This window comes from Pelophylax lessonae (genome assembly GCF_965119305.1).
Source record: "Pelophylax lessonae genome assembly, chromosome: 12".
Lineage (NCBI taxonomy): Eukaryota > Metazoa > Chordata > Amphibia > Anura > Ranidae > Pelophylax > Pelophylax lessonae.
Genome location: NC_138779.1, coordinates 138,123,730 through 138,147,066, shown reverse-complemented (window position 1 = coordinate 138,147,066; position 23,337 = coordinate 138,123,730). Strand labels below are relative to the sequence as shown.

General features: G+C 43.1%; 1 protein-coding gene across 1 annotated transcript; it reads right to left on the bottom strand.

Moving 5' to 3' along the window:
* Positions 1-6,342: 6,342 nt before the first annotated feature.
* On the bottom strand, positions 6,343-13,628 carry BTG4 (BTG anti-proliferation factor 4; the record flags this gene model as incomplete). Its single annotated transcript, XM_082274424.1, has 4 exons — positions 13,424-13,628; positions 12,841-12,978; positions 8,547-8,742; positions 6,343-6,573 (listed from the first exon to the last, which is right to left on the bottom strand). The coding sequence occupies exons 1-4, from the start codon at positions 13,594-13,596 to the stop codon at positions 6,343-6,345; spliced, it is 738 nt and encodes a 245-aa protein (XP_082130550.1). The 5' UTR covers positions 13,597-13,628.
* Between the last annotated feature and the right edge of the window lie 9,709 nt (positions 13,629-23,337).

Genomic DNA, 23,337 nt, shown 5'->3' with positions numbered 1-23,337 from the left:
GGAGACCCTGCGATCCTAACATACAAGGGAATGTATAATTGATAGGACACTGTTTTTCAAAATTACACTCACTTTGAAATGTTAAAAGATTTTCTGCTCAGAGATAAATTTACTTGAATTTTTCAGGGAACATGTCTACATTTCAGAAAAATAAAAAAGAGTCACAGAAGCTGAATATATTGTGATATGTTTACAATAGTCACAGGAGCCAAATATTTTGTAATATCTTCATTGGTATCCATATTATTCTTTCCCTTCAATCTTAATCCAGTCACTTTCATTGCATTGTATGTTATGTAATGGTGGAACAATGCTGCCATCTACAAGCAACGACCAGACACTACAATAAACAAGGAGGAAACAAGAATGCGCTGGTGCAGAGAATGATGTGGATTTTACAAAATAAACTCTGGTCATTAAATGTGTCAATAATACCCAAACCCCTTGTCACTTTACCCATATAACATTTGAGAACGTGACCAAAGTTTGCTATTTGTCACAAGAAAACACGTGTCGCATATAGATCGCAGTCCAATCAACCAACCAGCAAATCTCACCACTGGATGTTCAAATCATCTATGATTTAAACCATCTATGGGCAGGCTGATTGTACCCAAGTTGATCCATCGATTGTACAATCAGAATGTCAAATTTTTACATGCGATTATTATAGCCGCTAGCAAGAATCACTGTGTTCTTCCGGCAAGGACAGCTTCTCGTGTCCCCCTCTGGTAGAACACAATAGCTCCCCAGGAGGGACTGTGTTGATGGGGAAATCGCATGATCTCTGGCCTGCGTTAGATATGAGAAAACTCTCTTGCTAGCTCACCAATATCACGCTCTGCTATTTTGTCTATGGGTTTAGGGCTGAGTTTAGGGCAGGCTGGCATACAGTATCTACACATCCATACCTCTAAAGACTATAGACACCTTAAGGCAAATTGCATACCAACAAAGGCAGTTTCCTTTTACCAAGAACAATGCTCCATTATGTTGGAGCTGTGGTTGAACCAGTTGTCTGTTAAAACAGAGTGTGCGCTTACAACAGACCTGATATACCCATGGGCAGCTAGGGAACAATGACCAGAACAAAGACAGTAACTTTTCTCTAGCATGTTTTTGTGTCAGGCATTAGTCTGGTGAATGTCACACTGTATCTTGTGACATGTAATATGCTTCAGACAAATATAACAAGCATAAGTCTACCCTAGGCCATCAATGTTCCCACAGTAGTGTTACTCATGAAATTCACAGAATTTAGTATTATGTTATTCCACTTTTTTTTTTATTCTATTAAATTGTTTTGTAACTGTACTTTCTCTCTTTATTTTGTAAAGTGCCATGCAAACTGTTACTACTAAAAAAAATTCTGTATAATAATAAACGCGGATTAAAGAATACAGTATCGTCAGGTGTAAACACAGAGGAAGATTTCCAAAAACTGGTGCATATAAAATCGGGCGCAGCTTTGCATAGTAACCAATTAGCGTTTAACTTCAGCTTGATCAATTTTGCTTTGACAATGAGCCCTGGTTCACCCTTCTGTGACCTGAGACACAAAGTCGCATGATAGTGAAAACCTATATACAGTGCCTTGCGAAAGTATTCGGCTCCCTTGAACTTTGCGACCTTTTCCCACATTTCAGGCTTCAAACATAAAGATATAAAACTGTAATTTTTTGTGAAGAATCAACAACAAGTGGGACACAATCATGAAGTGGAACAAAATTTATTGGATATTTCAAACTTTAACAAATAAAAAACTGAAAAATTGGGCATGCAAAATTATTCAGCCCCCTTAAGTTAATACTTTGTAGCGCCACCTTTTGCTGCGATTACAGCTGTAAGTCACTTGGGGTATGTCTCTTATCAGTTTTGCACATCGAGAGACTGACATTTTTGCCCATTCCTCCTTGCAAAACAGCTCAAGCTCAGTGAGGTTGGATGGAGAGCGTTTGTGAACAGCAGTTTCAGTTCTTTCCACAGATTCTTGATTGGATTCAGGTCTGGACTTTGACTTGGCCATTCTAACACCTGGATATGTTTATTTGTGAACCATTCCATTGTAGATTTTGCTTTATGTTTTGGATCATTGTCTTGTTGGAAGACAAATCTCCGTCCCAGTCTCAAGTCTTTTGCAGACTCCATCAGGTTTTCTTCCAGAATGGTCCTGTATTTAGCTCCATCCATCTTCCCATCAATTTTAACCATCTTCCCTGTCCCTGCTGAAGAAAAGCAGGCCCAAACCGTGATGCTGCCACCACCATGTTTGACAGTGGGGATGGTGTGCTCAGGGTGATGAGCTGTGTTGCTTTTATGCCAAACATAACGTTTTGCATTGTTGCCAAAAAGTTCGATTTTGGTTTCATCTGACCAGAGCACCTTCTTCCACATGTTTGGTGTGTCTCCCAGGTGGCTTGTGGCAAACTTTAAATTACACTTTTTATGGATATCTTTAAGAAATGGCTTTCTTCTTGCCACTCTTCCATAAAGGCCAGATTTGTGCAGTATACGATTGATTGTTGTCCTATGGACAGAGTCTCCCACCTCAGCTGTAGATCTCTGCAGTTCATCCAGAGTGATCATGGGCCTCTTGGCTGCATCTCTGATCAGTCTTCTCCTTGCATGAGCTGAAAGTTTAGAGGGACGGCCAGGTCTTTGTAGATTTGCAGTGGTCTGATACTCCTTCCATTTCAATATTATCGCTTGCACAGTGCTCCTTGGGATGTTTAAAGCTTGGGAAATATTTTTGTATCCAAATCCATTTTTAAACTTCTCCACAACAGTATCCCGGACGTGTCTGGTGTGTTCCTTGTTCTTCATGATGCTCTCTGCGCTTTAAACGGACCTCTGAGACTATCACAGTGCAGGTGCATTTATATGGAGACTAGATTACACACAGGTGGATTCTATTTATCATTATTAGTCATTTAGGTCAACATTGGATCATTCAGTGATCCTCACTGAACTCCTGGAGAGAGTTTGCTGCACTGAAAGTAAAGGGGCTGAATAATTTTGCACGCGCAATTTTTCAGTTTTTTATTTGTTGACAAAGTTTGAAATATCCAATAAATTTCGTTCCACTTCATGATTGTGTCCCACTTATTGTTGATTCTATACAAAAAATTTTGCTTTGCACTTAGATGCCTGATCATGCAGGTTGTGCTCAGGTTGAGAAGGTTTATGCCTCACTTCAGGCTCTGATTGCACAGGGTGCAAACCACTTGTGTCCTGTCATCAGCACATTTTCTGAAGAACTTCCACGCTAGAGAACTCTTGAGCTGGCTTTGGTGCGCTCGGTCCCTTGGTGCGTTGGGCAGTAGCAGGCGTAGTGTCTAGGGCACGGCCGCTCCAAAAATTTGGAAGGTGTATCTCACACGTACCGATACAGACTATGCCGTAATTTAATTCTTTTTACCCCAAAGGGTGTAGATTGAATAGCGGAATAGAAAATATGATATCAAAAGGTGTATCTATCTCACACGTACAGACCCAGACTAGGCCCCGATTACAATTTTTTGTACCCTAAAGGCAGGATGAGGAGTAGGAGGAGTTCGGAACAGGAGGCAAACTGAAGCACCCTGCAATCCTCGGCGGTGGAAAATGCGCCCCAAAAATTTGGAAGGCATCTCACACGTACCGATACAGACTATGCCGCAATTTAATTCTTTTTACCCCAAAGGGTGTAGATTGAATAGCAGAATAGAAAATATGATATAAAATTGGTGATTTTTCAATAGCACATGTGAACACAGCAGTGTCTTATGTCACGGTCAGCTCTTCAGCAGGCTATGAAGTGGGAAAAAAAAAAATTCCCCTTTAAGTTTGTAATTTTTAAACAGATTAGTACAGACTATGCCACAATTTAATTTTTTTTAACCCAAAAGGGTGTATATTGAATAGTGGAATAGAAAAAAAAAGTGTATAAAATTGAAAATCACTCAATAGCACATGTGAGCAGTGTCTTATGTCACGGTCAGCTCAGCAGCAAGCAGGCTATGAAGGGGGAAAAAAAAAAAAAAAATTCCCCTTTAACTTGATTTTTTAATAGCAGATTAAAACAGCAATCTGTAGTGAAATATAGCTGAACACTGCACACAACAGACTGATAGATTTTTTTCTCCCTCCTCCTCCGTGGGCTCAAGTGAGGGCAAAAAGATCGTTCACTGCACCACCCCCCACACAGCAAAATCGATGTAGACTGTCCCTGCCTAATCTCTCGGTTTTTTTTTTTTTACAGTAAGGGCTGCAAGATTGTGGAATTCTCTACCACAAGTGGTAGAACTGCAGGGAGTAGGGCTACTTTTAAAGGACTCTTGGAGGTACATCAAGGTTTAAAACATTCAGGGGTATGTGAAATAATTATGTCCACACACATCTACACAGGTTGAACTGGATGGACTATCGTCTTCATTCAACCTCAACTACTGTGTAATATGGGACCTTTCAACTTCTTCACTGGAATCCAGGATCATGTAGTAACCACTTGCACTTTGTTATCTTAACTTAAATGTTAACAAACTACTTTCACTTTACCTCTTGTCCTCTACCTACGAGTTATCTTACTTCTACCACCACTGTGCACTGTTTATACCTCTTGCTGGCTGCGTATGGGTTATCCCTTTCATATACCATCACTGCACTGTTCATACCACTGATGATATCTTGCTCCCTCTGTGCCATGAAGATTGTTCAAGGTTTGTGCACAATTCATTTTTTTTCTCTGGATGTGGCTTTTGTTTGGCCGCTGACAGGCTAAAGGCCCGGGGCGTCTTCCTAGGGGACACCGTGGGGCCTTTCTGTATCCACAAGGTGCACTCGCAGTCCATGACCACTGGATGGCATGGCCCACGCACTTTACCTCCTCGGTCATCAGCAGGTGCCATTTACTAAGCTTCAGCAGCCCTGTGGCAGACGCCACTAAAACTGCAGCCAGTATCTCCAATATGCAGTATTACATGGACATAACTGTCCATGTTCACCTAAAAGGTCAGGCTACTTCTCTTGTCTGGGAGGATGGAGGAGGGGGAACGGGGCTGTGAAGAGCTTTAAAGTTTCCACCCATCTTTTTTTCTTCCCTATTCCCCTCATCTAACTGCCATCTCAGAATTTATATGGGGACCTGGTGCAAGCTCCCATTAGGTAGTCTTATCTACTCCATACCTTACCACCTGCAAGTACTCCAACGATAGCAGGCCTTATGCGGGTGAGCTTTGCCACTAGCGGTATCTGGTCTGCCTTATTCACTTATCTATATTTTTTGCAATTCATAGAGGTCTTTTGGCAATCCTTGAGGGCATTTAACATAGTCGAGCTCTGGAGATTAGTTGCTTGATATCGAGGCCCCTGTCTTTCACATGACTTTTGTGGCTTACATCTCACCAGCCCCATATTGAGGGCCTTAACCAGTGCTTTATTCATGACGAAAAAGACATCTGGACCCCACAAATCCCCTTTATATACCTGTATAAATCCAGTGCGAGTATAAGCTTTCTGCCATTGTAAGCAGAGAGATACAAGGGAGATATTTACTGTATAATATTTGTACTGATATTATACATTTTGTACCCCATAGACCCAAGCATTATGTTCAGATTAATGCCCTTAAGAATTGTTTCTGCACCCTGGTGACACCCAGATCAGCCGCCAATTGGCGCTGCTGCCAAACACCACCTCCCCCCCCATTGGCAGTAATAGGACCAGAACCTTTAGTGGGCTTTAAATGGTCTTTTTTTCTTTTTAGATGCTGATTGGGGGCGGCACCCCTGCGCCCCCCTATAAACCGGCCGCCACTGCTGATCAGCGCTTCCATGCTGGTTTTCCAGCAAGAACATTCAAAAAAGCAGCCAGTCGTTAACTTGCTATTGTTGGACAGCAGTACACAAGTCCTGAAAGCTGGATGGTTCCTGCTGGCCACCTTTGATCATGCATATTAGGCTTTAGAACAAGCAGACCATTCTGTATCAAGTCATCATAATCTGTGCATCTGTTTTCATGGTTACCTGGTGACTGACCAATTCTCAGGTTTTTCAAACTTTAGGATTTTTCATGCGCAACAGTGAATACTGTTTTTTGAACCTCACAATGCTATTACATTAGACCTGTACAACACTACACTTGCGTTACAATATTTAAACATAGCATTTCCTGGTTCTTTACAAAAACCTAAATTAACATGCCTAGAAGTTATTCAACACAGAAGTTAAAAACGTCAGAGGTTAATTTATTCATTTTTTTTTTTTAAAAGACAAAAAACGTCAAGTGCATAGTTGTAGCCACATACATACAAATAAAATTATAAATAAAAAATCTTTTCATAAAATTTTAAAAAAGGCATTTTTTTTAAAGCGATTTTCTTTGTGTCAGCGTCTTGTTTACCCAGTGGTAACGGTCAATGCGAGGACCTCTGAATACAGCAGACTGCCTGTGGTGCTTGTAAGGTTTGTTTTGTGGATGATAGTTTTGAGGAAAATAGGAGGATGTAGATTGCTGCTGATGGTACCCATCATTTTGGTAGTTCTTTCTACGGGGAAACTGGGACCAAGGCTTGAGAGGTTGACTGTAGTCTGTACACTGCACAACAGAAAGAGCAAGTTTAAAAAGGCAAGACACAACTTGTGCAACTAGTGCCAATACATAAGCAAGCATATTCTGTAATGTCCAAAAGCTAGTTATTTTTCAATGCCCTAACCAAGTATCGATAACCCAGTGTTTTCTGAATACCTACTTCCATTTTTTTCTACTCAAATTTAGGATTTTGCTGTTCCTTGAAGATTAAATGCTTCATTCAGCAAGTTATTTAGTGGCATAGAACAGTGACCTCATAACCCCCCCCCCCCCCGGCTATGGCCCAGCAAACAGGGAGGTCTATACTGCAGGTACCATTTAGTTGCCCAGTTCTCTTGCTTAAAGAGCTTGCAAATTTTAACATTTGAGAAAAACAAGTGATAAAAACTCACATGATCACGCCTAGGAGATTACTTGTGATCAATATGTTAGTGGGGATGGTAGTGTGTTGGAAAAAAAAAAAATTAATGAGCGGCTTGTCCAAACTAGTTGAAAAGGTGGAGACAGCGCTCAAATATTAGTGCATGATAATACTCCCAATAAATGCAATGAAATCTATACAAGATATTTGTATAAATATCATGTAAATACAGTCCGGTCCATAAATATAGTCCGGTCCATAAATATTGGGACAGTGACACAATTCTAATCTTTTTGGCTCTATACATCCCCACAATGGATTTGAAATGAAACAAGATGTGCTTTAACTGCAGACTTTCAGCTTTAATTTTAGGGTATTTACATCCTAATCAGGTGAACGGTGTAGGAATTGAACGGTGTAGGAATTACAACAGTTTGTATATGTGCCTCCCACTTTTTAAGGGGCCAAAAGTAATGGGACAGATAAACAAGTTTGGAATGCATAGACCTCACCAGACGCTGGGTTTCATCCCTGGTGATGTTCTGACAGGCCTATACTGCAATTGTCTTCAGTTCCTGCTTGTTCTTGGGGCATTTTCAACTCCAACACCCCTCTAGGTGCCACGATGGAATCTAGGGCACTTTCAGAGGTCGGGGCGTCCACTGTGTTCCCTCGATAGAGAGCGTGGTATAGGGGCTGTATGGTATCCCACTGTAAAACCTCGTTGGTGGTGTGGTCTCAGCAATGAACCATAAAAGAAGTCTTTACAGTGGGATCCCATACAGCGCTCTATCAAGGGAACACAGCGGACCCCCACCTCAGTGAGAGGAACGTGCCCTAGATTCCATCGTGGCACCTAGAGGAACGTCTGGGAGTTATCTAAAGGGGACCACTTACCTACACTAGACCCCAAAGGGTCATCTGGTAAGTGGGCTGAAAGGTGAAGGATCCCCCACTTAAGTGTACACCTGGATGCCTATGGTCATTATACCATTTTGACCACCACCGAGCACAAAAGCACTTTTGGAAACTATAAAAGACTGTCACAATTGGGAACACTATACATAAATTATATAAAGTAATATGTTTATGCATCTGGATGTGTGTGAGCCCAATACTCACTTAGTGCACAGTCACCTTATCTACACTATACAATATGAGCACTATTGGTGTTGCATTTATATATTTACACGAATATCTTTATACATTTCATTGCATTTATTGGGGTATTATGCACTAATATTTGAGCACTGTCTCCACCTTTTTTGCACTAAATGTTTAACATTTGCATTTCATTTCTTCAGCTCCAAGCATAGGCATTCCTGTAGTACCATACAGCAGTTACATACCAATTACCTCACCACATAGGACTGCTAAGAGAAGGGCACAGTTATTTTGCCATGCATGTCAAGTTCATATTTTAAGCCTATAAATGGCCTCCAAAACCTTCAAGCTGAGATCTGGATGGAGCCTAGCACAGGTACACTGTTCTAAGGAGTTTATGGATCCAACTGGCAGATACAGTCCCAATAATCAAGCATGTTTAAATCCAAAGGCAATACAAGTAACTAGGCTTGTTCAGCACTTCCAGCTAAAAATATACAAACCCTCTATGTACCTGGTAGATGCTGTTGGGATTGCTTACTGTAGGAATAGTCTTTGGCTCTTTAACAGTTGTCTCTTCATCAGAAGATGAACCAGAATGGTAATCTGAAGTTGCTTTTTCAACAGCTGTGCTAATCCGTTTAGACACATTGCAATCACCTTTTCCCATGAAGCTGGCAATTGTAAAAGGGTTATTTTTCTCTCCATATCTGAAAGGAAAGGGCTGCATTAATTTTAATTAAAATCATGACGAGAGAAAAAAAAAACCACTAACACATTAAATATCAAATACGTACTCAAAGATCTTATGCCTGCACACAACCCAATTCCCCCCTGAAAAAGGCAAGATACTACAGTCAACCTAGTAAGAATAAGATTCCAGTCATAATGTGCCATTATGCACTGCAGACTTACCCTAAAATTAAGCCCTCTAGCGGCATGCTGTCACCACTTCCAGGCTCACACTTGCCAGCCATTTGAATGGATGGGCCACAATGATGTCACTACCACGTATATGCATGGGATCCATTGTTGCAGCAGTGCCATCATGGACATCATACTCCAGTGAAATCACTGGCCACTACAAATGTTAAACGTTTAGGAGATTGACCGCAACTACAGGCAAGCCTTATATATAGGCTTAGGTACAAGTCCTAATGCAGAGTTAACTACCGCTTTAAACAGCCTTCACCTATAATAGTCAAATTTAAAAATTGCAATGAAGAAATGCATTGCTCCACTTTTGGGGGGTGGGGAAAGTCCAGAGCTGTACTTATGAGCTAGGGACACCACTGAGATCTAGCTATCACACGTTTTGCCTTGTGCATCAGCACTTAAGGATCCTTTGACTGACCCCGGCCTAAAAATACAGAAGAGAATAGTTTTTCTAGGCTGTGTCATGCAAAGGTTACTCCTTAGGAATTACATGTTTTATAACAAAAGGGTATTCTTTAAAATTTATATATGCACACATTTTTACTAAACAAACCCCCCCCCCCCCCCCCCAACTACTTGGAAGAGGAACTAAACTCAATCCACCATTTTTAACCCTTAGTATTTAATTGCTAGAAACGTACATTGACTGGTTTAACACACTTTACATTACAGGTTTCTTCCTGGTTTCCAACATAGGCCAAAATTATGACATGCATTCCAGGAGCCTTCATGGGCACTGTCTGGAGTGGAGGAAATGTTGTGATTTTTTAAAGTAAAGCAAGGAGACAAAAAGGGATGCACAAGTTTGCTTTGAATATTTAAAATAGTGGTTTCAGTTTTTGGTGTTCTGATTAGTTGAGTTCGGCTGGCTTTTACAAAGACGTTTCATGGGACCTTATTCACCAAGTTTGGTTAATGCAGTTTTTTTTTTAACCTGCCGACCCGCTCATAGTACTTTTTACCGCAAGCAGGCGGCAGCTGCAGACACTGCAGTGTACTAGTTGCATTGCACATGCGCACTGGTGCTCCGAGGTGCGATACCATGACCGGTCTCACTAAACAGCAGATTAACAGTGCTTAATATCTGGCTGCTGTGCATGGCCAGGTTATCATGTGGTCTGACCAGTGTCAAGTCCCGAATGGCTTCTTCATTACTTTTGCGATGCTCCGATTTGCCCTTGTAACGGCTGTGAGCAATTCACAGCACTCTGTACCATGCGATTAGCTGTAGCCAAATCACAATAGTAAGCAAGCTGGCATGAATGAAAAACTAACTATTGCTTCTACTGGGGGGGGGGGGGGGGGGGAGGGAGGGAAAGAAAAGTTACAACTTACCAAAAACCCTCCCCATGCCTCCAATACCTTAGACCAGGGGTGTCAGACTGGCAACCCTGCAGCTGTTGTGGAACTACTTTAACTGTCAGCCTTGAAATGCCTCATGGGACTTGTAGTTCTGCAACAGCTGAGGGCTGCTGATTTGACACCTGTGCCTTAGATGTCTACTTTCCAAAAAGGGGGTCATGGGGGGGTATGCATTTTAACCACTTAATACTGGGTAAGTTTACCCCTTTCCTGCCCAGGCCAATTAGCTTTCCACCCTGTCACACATTGAATGACGATTGTGCCAAAACAAAATATTTAGCATTGAGACAGAGCGTTCTTTTGGTGGCATTTAATCTGTCAGTGAGGAAAGCCGAAAACCGCATTTCCTTGATTTTATGTGATCAGCTATGTTTGGACACAAAGGAGATGCGGGACTTTAAGGTGTACCCTAAATAATTTTACAATGCCATTAAAAATGTAGAGATTTATAAAAACAGACAAAATGTAGAACCCTCCTATAAAAAGGTGCTAGTTAGGCAGACAGAGCCAAAAACTATACTCTATCAGAGGAGCAGCAGGCAAATTCTATATTGCTTTCTGCCTACCAGAGAGCAGGATCCGGGTTAGGTCTGCTCATGGTGCTGTGTGCGCGCGATTCATCTGGTCTAGGGAGGCATATTGACAGTGCATTGTGGGGTGTGGTATAAAAGCTAGGAGCACATGTGCTGCAGGGGTCTTTGGCTGGTGAGCAGAGTCATGGAAGGAGGGTAGCGGCTGTCTACTCTGCAGTAGTGCCATGCGGTCTTAGGCAGTCAGCCTGGGGACCTGGAAGGAGCTGAACCCAGAGGTCCATGAGAGCTGACTGAGGGGGGTAGAGACACTGGAGACCCTCAAAACACAGTATCACAAGTGCAGGGGATTACTTCTAGGGGCCACCCCGGTGTAGGATAGTCAGAGGATGGGTGTCAGCAGGTCAAGTGTAAGGGGATACTAGGTGTGTGTCCCGAAGAGAATTCATCCTAGCAAGTAATCCTAAATCCATTCAAGTGGCCATGGTGTATTAGCAGCCTGGCTGCATCTTCAGACAGAAGTCCTCACCTATCGTAAGTATTTCAAGTTGGAGTATCCCACTCTTCCCCCATCCCCAATTTAAATAAAACCACAAACAACTATATCCCATAGACTGTTCATTGACTGTGCTGGAGAGTAAAGAAAAAGCACAACATTTTGCACAAAAAAAAAAAAAACCTAATACATCCAAGTGACTTGGGCGGGGTGGGGGGGGGTCATCCCCATGCACCAAGCCTCCCACAGGGGGGGGGGGGGGGTACTTGCAGAAGTTTGAATGACCCAAAACCCTACATAGATAAAAAGGCCAAAAAAATTATTAAGCCCAAGAGCTAGAAAATCTTCCTACAGTGATCCATAGTCACTTGTATTTGAGATAAAGCTACACATAGGGGGAGCAAAGATGTCCACTGGAGGAAGAAAAAAGAAAAAAAAAAAAAAAAAAGAAAAAGAAGATTCATGGAATTACACACAATGCCATTAATGAAGATAAGTACATACAGGTGACAATTCCAGGGAAATAAATGAGGAAAGTATGTAAATGCAACAAAAAGTTGCATACCTTAGATTCTCAGGCATAGTAAGCCCCTATTATCACAAATGCTACCCATTATACCTTTTAACGAGTCAGTACTGGGCTTAGTCTATCCTAAGCATCAAACTCCTCAGGATACCAGCTGCTCCTGATAGACCCAGTGGATTTTTTGATAATACAGGCCACACATTAACCAGTTTTGGACCAGGAGGATTTGCCCCCTTAATGACCAGGCCATTGTTTGCGATTCGGCACTGCAACTTTAACGAAAAATTGCATGGTCCTGCGGCACTGTACCAATATCAATGTCTTTTTTCTGAACCAAAAAGCTCTTTTGGTCATACATTCTGCTATAACAGTCGGGGGGGGAAGCAATAAGAGTGTTTTGATTGCTTTGCATGGCGGTGATCTGCGATTTTTAGCAGGACTGCGACATTGCAATGGACAGGTCAGACCCATGAGATTTGACATTTTTTTTGGGGGGGACCAGTGCCGAGATCAGGGATACGCCATCTCCTGGGAACATAGCACACCAAAGATCGCGCAAGCACGGTGAGTGTGGGGTGACATCCCACCCAGTTAGTATATGGGGGGGGTTGATTAATTTTAATTATACCATATGTAGACTCCCAATTGTCACACAAAAAAAAAAAACCCATGGTTTGGGTTATCAAAAATATAGCAGAATATATTTTGGCCTAAAGTTATGAAAAAGAAGATTGTGCAGCAAGACCATGTCTTTCAAAATGTGGGATTTTTTTGTTTATATAGCAAAAACAGGTAAAACCCAGAGACATTTAAATACCACCAAAAGAAAGCAGTTTCTGTAAAAAAAACCTCAATAAAATAAAAAGCAACTGCCAGCACATGCCTAGTTTGAGTATAGGTGGTTTCAAGCTAGCAAGTTACACTTGACTAAAAACTGAGGAACAGAAGTAACACCTACCGGCAGCAAACCTCAAATGGATCCACCCAGAGTGTCATTTCCTTTGGCAGTCCAAGGTCATCATATTCTACATTGCTTTCTGCACATGCTTGTGCCAAAACAGAGTCAACAGTCTGACACTGGTTTATTCTTATGCATCTTGGGAGAGAGAGGACATTAAGAGTTAGACTAATATCAAACCAATGTTCCCAAGTTAGTAGCAACAGACTTCTAAATCCTTAGTTAACTGCCTCTAATCGTTTGCTTTTATTATATGCCAGCCAGACTCAGGACCTTTGTGGTTAAGGCCTGCAAAAAAACCACTGGAGATCATGGACATTCAGGCATCATTAGAGGTGATAAACCCGTCTGAGATATGGCATTTATGCAAACACTGAAGGGTTGAGGGGACATAAACAGCAATTTCCTTTTCCACATTTTCCACATAACAGAATTCTTAAGGTGCCAGATAATTCCACGCAAGTGTAAACCACAAAGCTAGAGGACAGGGTCCCAGAACCTCCAACCCATGGAAGTGCAATCAAGGACTGGCTGCAATAGTGTATAGTCTGACAGTTTTACACAAAGCTAATGTACAACTTACCGAAAAGCTTGTCCTTTGGTTGGATTTTCTGCATACCAATGAGATTTATATCTTGCAAATAGTATGGTTGTCAGTTTAGCTGCAAATGTTTCAATTTTCTGCTTGCTCAGCTTTCTGTGCTTCTTCACAAGCATTGTGAGAAAGACTACTGTGGCAGCAATTTCTTCTTTCATGGTAGGATAGTCTTACTGTGGCACAGGATGTTTGAAAAGCTAAGAAAACAAAACCCATAAACCATTATGCAACAGAACTATAACCCAAGACTGGTTTACCCTAAAAAAAAAAAAAAAACAACCTCCTCTTGGTGCTTTACAACAGTGGTCCTCAACACTGGCCTACAGGGCCCACTAACACAGTGGTTCTCAACTCCGGTCCTCAGGACCCACTAACAGGCCAGATTTGCAAGAAAACTGAAATGCATCCCAGGTGATATCATTTGCTGCCCCGTGATTGCAGTACTCTAGTCTGCATCTCCCCAAGGTAATACTTAAAATCTGGCCTGTTAGTGGGCCCTGAGGACCGGAGTTGAGGACCACTGCTTTACAACATAGTATGAACATTTAGAGGTTTAAAACAGTTTGTTTATGATGGCTGGTCTAAAATAAAAATGACCCAACTAGGAGTCATATGTAAACAAATACAAATTAAAAATCTTGAAATAGGGTTTTAAGAAAGAATAGACTTTTTTGTGGGGCGTTCCACACACAATCTGTATATAGAACATCTCCATGCGGCCAGATGCTTTTTTACAGACATGTACAGCACTGCAGATTAAGGAAAGTTAATTTTAAACATTTAACATTGAGTTACAATAGGACTTGTGTAGCAATTGTATAAAAGGTTTTTTTTTTTTGCCATCCCCTTTAAATGCCCAAGATTGAACTTTAAAGGCTACAATCCATATTTACTCTACAACATACATTAGCATGCTAGAATTGTTCAAAACAGATAATGGTTTCATGAAAGCAGGTTTTGAACCACTGACATCCATGGAGACCAGTAGATCTCCCTACGTTAACAAAAAGTCAGGGACAACATTGGCTGTTCCAGGCGTATGAACCAGTATGAAAGTTCAGTAAAAGCACAAAAGAATAATGCCATCTGTTAGCTGCTGGCAACATATATTTATATACTATATACAATTCCAATGTCCCCCTAAGACATTTATCAACATTATATTATTCTTAGCAGCACAGCACACATTTTTAGATACATGTTGCCTTTTCAGCACCTGTCATATCACCACAAACTGCACATCAGCAGGGCACACAACCACACCATTTACCACCATTATACTGGGGGCAGCTTAAAGCTTTCACAAAGCAAAAATAGCTTTTCCCAACAAAAAATAGGCCAGTAATTTGAATAGCAGACTGCTATCATTCATGGCCAAAACCCACACACCCTGCTCACCTGAAAACAAGCTTGCACTCTTACAATTCCCATTTCTGGCCGGGGTTTAAATAGGCTGGGACATGGATTCAGCCTAATTCAGGTGTCCCTGATACACATGACATTAGTTAATTAACTCTAGCACAATTTCAGACTAGAAAACCAAAGCAAACCTTGTAACTGTTGTCTTCCTCTATCTGCAATGCACTAGGATCAGTATAATTTTGTGTACATTTATTTTGGTAGTAAGAATTAGTGATACAATTGAAAATCGGTTTACTTGTTATTGAAGTTCAATATATTTTATGTCTTTATGTTATATTTATATGTTGAATTTATTAGCTCGCACATAATGTTTTTCCACTTCTCTGGTTTCCAAGTACACCCTCCACTCATAAGGGCAGTATAGTTATTCACTGCCATATCTACATAAATATACATATGTCAGAAAGGGCAAAGTGAATTGACGGTGCAGCAAATTTGACATTTTTCTAAAGCAGAAACATTAAGTTTTGCTCAGGGTGCTGCTTAGGAGAAACTTGCTTTAACAAAAAATATATAATTAAATACATTTGCCACTATTTATTTATAGGGTGTTTTTTGTGAGGCATATTTAGGGTAGTTTAGTTTTTTCCAATCAGCATTTTTTGTATTTTTTTTTTCTTTTTATCTTGTGTGATCATTATTCGTGTTTTAAAATGTTAGTTTTTTTTTTTGTTAACAAATATGTAAAATAATGAGGCTAATAAGGAACATGTCCAGAATACAGATGGGCTCAGGCATGTTTGGGATCTGAGTCCCGACCCACCTTACCAATCCCACCAGGAAGCCGACATTGTACACCAATAATCACAAGAAGTGAGACATTTCCTGGTCCACAGCTGTACAGATCGGGAAATGTCTCACTGCCTGTAATTGGTTGTGTGCAGTGTCGGCTTTCTGGCGGGACTGGGCAGGAGGGTTGAGACTAAGTCCCGGTTCACACTACTGCGTGTGCGGGGTTCGCATGTCATGTCGGAGCGCACTGCTCCGACATGACATGCGATCAGCTGTGCGGTGCGAGTTTAGCCATACAGTTTGTATGGCTAAATTCGCATCGCACCCGCAGCAAACACGCACAGGAGGCATTTTTGCTGCCGCATCAGGATCGGATCGCACAGCGGTTCACACTTGTGCGATCCGATCCTGTGCGAACTGCACGATCGCACTGCGATATGCGATCAAACTGGGGGTGTCATTGAGATTACATTGACACCCCCAGCGGATCGCATATGGCAGTGTGAACTGCCGGGGGTGCGTGTGCGATGCGGGAACAGGCTGCGAATTCGCAGCCTTCCCGCATCGCATCAGTGTGAACTGAGCTTAAAGCCTCGTACACACGTACTGATCATTGGCCGAACGATCGGCTGTCTTTTGTCCAGGGCTGTCGTGTCTGTTGAAAACTGCAAAAGACTGCACACGAATTTTGTCGGCCAACAACAGCCGACTGCAGAAGTGATGTCATGTGATGGTTAACTTTCCGTGTGTTTTTTCTTTTCTGAGCATGCCCAGTCTTGCTAATCTGCTGTCTGTCGGCCGAAATCTGTACTGACTGGCGAACAATCGGCCGTTCTGGTGTTGGCCAACAAAAATTTTAATGCCTGCACACCAGATTCTGTTCGGCCGAAAATGCACTGTCGGCTGTCGGAAGCATCATACTAACAAGCCTACAATCGGCCGATTGGTCGTCGGACGAATATTTACGACCACCAATCGGTACGTGTGTACGGGGCTTAAGATCCTGTGCATGTCTGAGCCCATCTCTAGTTCATAATAGTTATAAGGAGCAGGGATAAGCTTAGGCTTAGTCGCAACTGGCCTGCACTATACCACCAGGAAGCTATCGAAGCCAGGGAATAACTCCACCATTTATGATTTGCTGTCAGCTTTGACAGTTTCCTGGCGGGATAGCTTAGGTGGGTTCAGACTCGTGTCCCGAGCTCACCCTTAGGCCTCATGCGCACAGGGCATTTTAAAAACGAGCTGCAAAGCCAGTACCGATGCCAGGAAAAAGCGGCTGTAAAAACGCAATTTTAGAAGCGTTTTGCATTGGCGTTAATGCACATTTAGCCGCGTTAGCATTAATTAAAGCGGAGTTCTGGCCTCAAAATCGATAAAATCGATTTTGGGCCATCCGCTTGCTAAGGGGAACCTGAAAAAGAAATGGATACTAACGATTTTTTTTTTGGTCACTTACCTTATTATAGAAGAAAATATACTCACCTTCCTTCCACTTCCTCCCTCTGCGGCCACGGGCCGCGCCGTCAATATCGGTTTGCGATGATTCCTGGGAGCTGAACGTCATCGCTCCCAGGGATCAATGCGCCTGCACCGGCCCTGCTCGTCACTTCCGGTCAGGCGCGGCATTCACTGCTAAACAGCTTCTGGGCATGTGCAGGGATGCCGCGTCTGCACCGGAAGCGAGGAGCGGGGCCGGTGCAGTGCATTGTGGAACTCCGACGTCACGAAGAGGACGCGAAGAGGGACGCTGCGGCTTCAGCTGCCCACACCAGAGATGGCAGCGCTGGAGAAGAAATTTTCAAGGTAAGTATTTCTTCTTACAGGTAAGTGCGACCCGGGACAGTTCAGAGGCTATCAATTATGGAATGTACTAGCCCTGACTGTCCCGGGGGTATTTTTAGCTCAAATTGACCCCCGAGGCCGGAACTCCGCTTAAGCAGCATTTCTCTGCCCTCTTCTATTTTCCAAATCCCCTTAATACAGCTTAAAAACGCTTGACGTGGCTTAACGCTTTATACAGCGTGTTAACACGAGCTTAGCCACATTTAGGAGTTTTTACAGCTATAACGCTGCTGGCCCTGGGTTTTTTTTTTGCAGCTTGAAAAAGCCTATGCAACTTACAGCTCCAAAAGCCTGTGTGTGCATGGACACAGAATAACATGGAGAGGCGTTTTTAAGCTGTAAAAATGTCCAGTGTGCATGAGTCCTAATAGGGAGATTCTGTAATCTTCAGAAGATATTTAAAGCCAACTGCACCATTAAAAACCATAAAAAGCTACATCACCTCATGAAAAATGTTATACTTTGGCTGTCATCGGCAAACATTTAGGCTGGGTTCACACTTGTGCGAATTGCATGGGGGTTTCCCTGCATCCAATTCGCATTTCAAGAGACTGTTTACACAGCTCCGGGACGGCTGGGAGCGGTTTGCAGAATGATCCTGTGCTTCCTCTGGTCCATTTGAAGTCCGAATTCAGCCAAAAATTCAGCAAGAATTCGGACCTGAAATGTTGAACAAGGACCCACCGGACCCCTGCTGCGAGTCGCTCCGCACACAGTGTGAACCCAGCCTTACACTTGATGCCAAGCAGATGGCTGTGGTTTTATCGCCTGCCTTAATCTTTAAAGGCAGCTGGGTTAAAACAGGCATGACAAGGAGATATATCATCTCTCAGTTGCCTGTCAAACGCCTCTGAAAAGCTATCCACCACAAGTTACTTTTCAGAGTGGTGGCAAAGACTGCGCATGTGTAAACTAAGCTTAAGGGCTCTTTCACACGGGCGGTCCGATCAGATCCGCCTGTCAGTTTTTTAGGCGGATCTGATCGGATCCTCCATGCAGCTCTATGGGGCAGCGGGTGTCAGCGGAGGTCACCTCCGCTGACACCCGCTGCCATCCGCATCCGATCCTGTGCTGAAATCTGGACGGATGGAAACCCTATTTTTCCATCCGTTCAGTAATCGGAGCGGAGCGGATCTGATGAGAGCGGACAAGCGGTCCGCTCTCCTCCGATCCCCCATAGAGGGCAGCGGGTGCTGAGACACCTCCCTCTCCGCTCTGCAAGCGGAGACGGAGCTGTCATCCGCCCGGCTCAGCGGGGATCGCGGATCGATCCCCGCTGAGCAACACGGATCCGCCTGCGGAGGCGGACCGTGTGAAAGAAGCCTTAGTGTGCTACTCGGCTGAAAACAAGTCCATTCATCTGCTGTGGCAGAACTACAAAACCTGCCCTCACAACATAATGTGAAACAGATTTTCCTTTGTAGTTGTCAGGTACAACATTGAAAGCACCATCTGCATATTTGTATAATCTTTACATCTTCATGCAGAAAAACTAGTGACAAACTAGTGAACAAAAGACGTTTATCCCTGTAGAGCCTTTTCCTATTAGTGCAGCATAGTCCTTGAGCCTGGGTTCACACATATACCATGCGGGAACCAGTGCGATTCTAGTGCGGTTTCCTGCATCGCATCTCCCCCACAGGCAGTTCACACTGCCCTCTACGAACCGCTGCGGCTGTCAATACAAAGTTAATGACATCTCAGATCGGTTCGCAGATCACATGGGTGTGAACATCCGTGCGATCCGATTCCAGTGCGGGAAAAAAGGTTCCTGCACCTTTTTCATGCAAATCCAATGTGAGTTCAGCCATACAACTGTATTGGTGAATTTGCATTTGCACAGACATTGCATGTGATCTGCACAGCAATGCGGTGCAAATCACATGTGATGTCTGACATTGCATATATTTGAACCCAGGCTTAATGTAAAATACTGTGTCCAGAGATTTGGTGGACTAACCCTTCTCTTCTGGCTCCCAGAAATCCATGATCTCACAAAGAAGTAGCATGATCAATGGGAAGGAGGGGGTCCCATTTATTTTGAGTGGCACCTCAATGTGCCAGTGCACCTCAATGCAAGTGCATTTCAATGCACCACAAAGCACAGATGTGAACTATCCTTGCACTGTGGTGCACTGCATACCAATAAAAGATTAATGTTTGGTTTTATGGGCTTGTGAAACATTGACAGCCTGTCTAAAGGAATGGGCTGCGGTAATGCAGACAGGTGTAAAGGGGTCCTTAAAATGTATATATAGCCAAAAATATAAAAAATTACACTAGCATTAACACAGCAGTGTTTGCTTTTCAGAGCCCCCCCTTATAGTATAGTTTTATTACCTGTTCAGCCCAGCAGGTTTTCCAGCTCTGTCTGATCAGTTATCAGTTATCAACTGTAACAGGCAAAGCTGTCCAGCAAAAGTGGCAGTTACATTGAGGGCCGTTGATACTTGTGCGTTGCAGCAATGGGAGCAAAGCATGTAACACATATTTCAACAATACATGGCAATGCGCCTGCTCTATGGGCGTTGTGGTGACACTCATTGTGAAAGGCTTTTGAACACATTGGTCTCAATTCGCTGAAGCATATCACATGTGGTATTAGGGTCACCTGACACATTTTTCCAAAATATCACATGCAATACTGAAAATGTTCAGTATCACTATCCCTTTATGTGGTATTTGTTGCAGAGTGCGATCACTGGGTGCAGCGGAGTCTATTCAGATCAGACATTGTGGAGTAACAAGAACTGGCTTCTTTATTGGAACATAACCACAGATAGCAAAGATGTCACCTTCTCATGGTAAGAAAAACACAGAAAGGAAAAGGTAACCAACGAGTACAGTACAATGTACAGGAAATTACAACACATCATAGAAAATGCATAGCATATCACTGAGCATTAGTGACATCTACTGTCCAATTTGTGAACTGCAGTTAATAGGCTAAGCTTAAAGTTGTTGAATCTCCAACAGTATTTACCTCAAACGCTCACAGACATCTCAAATCTCCCGCATTCCACCCTGAGCTCACGGACAACAGCAAGCTCAAGGCAATATCCCGGCAAGACAGTGAGTGAGAGCAGCTGTCACACACACAGTGAGTGTGAGTCATCATTGAGCCCTGCAGTGTGTGAGAAAGGAGCCTCTACTTCCTTTGTAGGTCCGCTCACAGGCGCAGTGATAGCAAATGCACTCCACCTGTGAGAGGAGGAGGCATACAGAGGAAGCAGCTTTGCTCTCTACTTCAGCCGTGTGCCCCCTTCCTCCAGGAGCAGTTTGGCGCGCCATCGGCCACACAGACCTCACCATCGGCCACCAGTATGTAACCTTCTCTGAAACTGTGACCAATTTATAACCCAGAGACCAGCACCAGAGAGTCACCAGCACATACAGTAAATATACCCCCTGAGCCCAGCACATAAATATACCCGCACTGAGACCAGCACATAAATATACCAGCACTGAGACCAGCACATAAATATACCCACGCTGAGACCAGCATTACTGCCAGCAGTACCCACAAGCAGTAGTACCAGCCAGCAGTACCCGCCAGCATACCCGCCAGCAGTACCCACGGTCAGTACCCGCCAGCAGTACCTGCCAACAGTAAATGCCGTCAGTACCAGTCAGCAGTGACCACCAGCAGTACCCGCCAGCAGTCTGCAAAATAAGTAGAAAAGGTACCACTGTATACTGATTCCATTTCATTTGATCATCCCCTAGTTGTGTTAGATTTGTGCGGCAGCGTGGGAGCGAGAGGGGCGTCGTTGCGGAGTGCCACCTCCCTGAAATGAGTTTTTGCAGTCTGGGATGTCTGCGCTCAGTATATACCACATAAAACAGCATTAAAGTTAATTTACCAGGAAATAAATAAATAAAGGCACGTGTTAAATAAGTAGTGGTCCAGGCTTGCAAAATGTAAATTACCAAAAAGCTGCTTATGCAGATGAGGGGGCCTCTATAGATAAAAACAAACTGGGCACCTCTGACTCAGCTGAGATTCAATCTGAATGTACCAAGTTGAGCGATTGATCAACTGGACTACAACCAGCCTGTGGGATCCTCTTGCGATTATCGCTAGTGGCTCGTATAGCCGCTAGCAATAATCACTATCTTCTCCAAACAGGGACAGCTTCCCCCTTCCCTCCACCATCCCCCCGCTGGGAGAAGACAACGGAGGAAGGAGGGATTTCGGCATCAACACTGTCTGTGTTGATAGGGGAATTAAGGAAATTTCTTTCCTGCAACCCATAGTTACAGGAAAGAATTTTGCTCCATGTATGGCCAGCCTACAGTTGAATATTACCCTTGCTATAGGTGTAGGCTAATTAAATACCTCATGAAGCCTTACTGAAATACTCCCAGAATATTGCTAAGTGAGGCCTAGTCATTACTGCTCACCTACACCATCACATGAGTGAGCTTCCAAATGCTGAGCTCAGAACTACTACATCAGGGGAGAAAAAAGTATGAGGGGATTTAAATCAGAAAAAGAGCTTACTCCTGTGATTGTGGAGGTGAGCAGTAACAAGTAGGCCTAACTAATGCCTCGTACACAGGCATCGATTATTGGCCGGGAATTTTTCGTCAACGTCCGATCGGCCGATTTTCGGCTTGTTAGTATGATGCTTCCAACAACCGACTCCGACTTTTCAGCCAAATAAAATCTGGTGTTCAGGCTATAAAATTTTTGTTGGCCGTTAACACAACGGCCGATTTTCCATCAGTCAGTACAGATTTCGGCAGACAAAAATCTGATGAGCAAGACTGGGCATGCTCAGAGAAGAAAAAACACACGGAAAGTAAACCAGCACATGACATCACTTCTGAAGTAGATTTTTATTGGCCGAGAAAATTCGTGTGCAGTCTAGGCACATTCCAACCAACAAAACCCATCTCTGGACAAAAGTTGGACGATCGGTCGGCCGATAATCGTTGCGTGTGTACGAGGCATTAGCAACATCTTAGCAACATCCTGGGAGTCTTTCAGTTAGGCTTAATGAGGTATGTAAATGGCCTACACCTGTAGCAAGAACATCATCCATCTTTAGTCACAGCTGGATGGTTTGTTTTTATCTACAAACACTCCTTACCTGCATAGGAAGTATTTTTGTAAAGGTGAACTAATCCTTTAAGGAATGTTTCCTGGTTGTTAAGAAGACAGCACCCACCGGTGTCCATAAAAACTATATAGATTACATTAGAAGGGTGGAACCATTTGTAAAACATTGAAGCACCAACATCCCAAACTAATATAAAAATATGGAGTATGGGCACTAGGGACTTTGTAGGTGCATAAGATAAACCAAGTAGGTTATATTGAAACCCAAAGAGATTCAAATAAACACAAAAATGAAAAGAAAAGAAATACAAAAATCTATATAAATGTATTTATTACAAATATGTTTAAAAACCACATCAAGATAAAGTAAATATGTAAATAACTACGCTTAAGTGTCGGTTCACACTATGGCGATTCGACTTAGGGGGCGACCTGTGAAGTCGCGTGCACCGCGACTTCGGCGCGACTTGCACGGACTTCATAAAATGAATGTCTATGCAAGTCGCTCCAGGTCACCCCGAAGTAGTACAGGACGCTTTTTCTAAGTCGGAGCAACTTGTGTCGCTCCTATTAGAACCGTTCCTGTACCACACAATGGACCGCAACGGTGCACGACTTGTCAGGCTGACCAAGTCGCCTGACAAGTCGTACTAGTGTGAACCGGAGTTCTAAAATTTCATCGGACCCGTGAAAATTCCGGACCCTCGTCACTTCCGGTGATGCTACGTCACCAGCAGCTGGTGCGACAGAGGAGGAGCGGCTGAGGTGGGACTCACACACCGCCGCGGGAAAATTTTACAACACCGCCGCATCATCGAGCAAGGAACATGTTGCA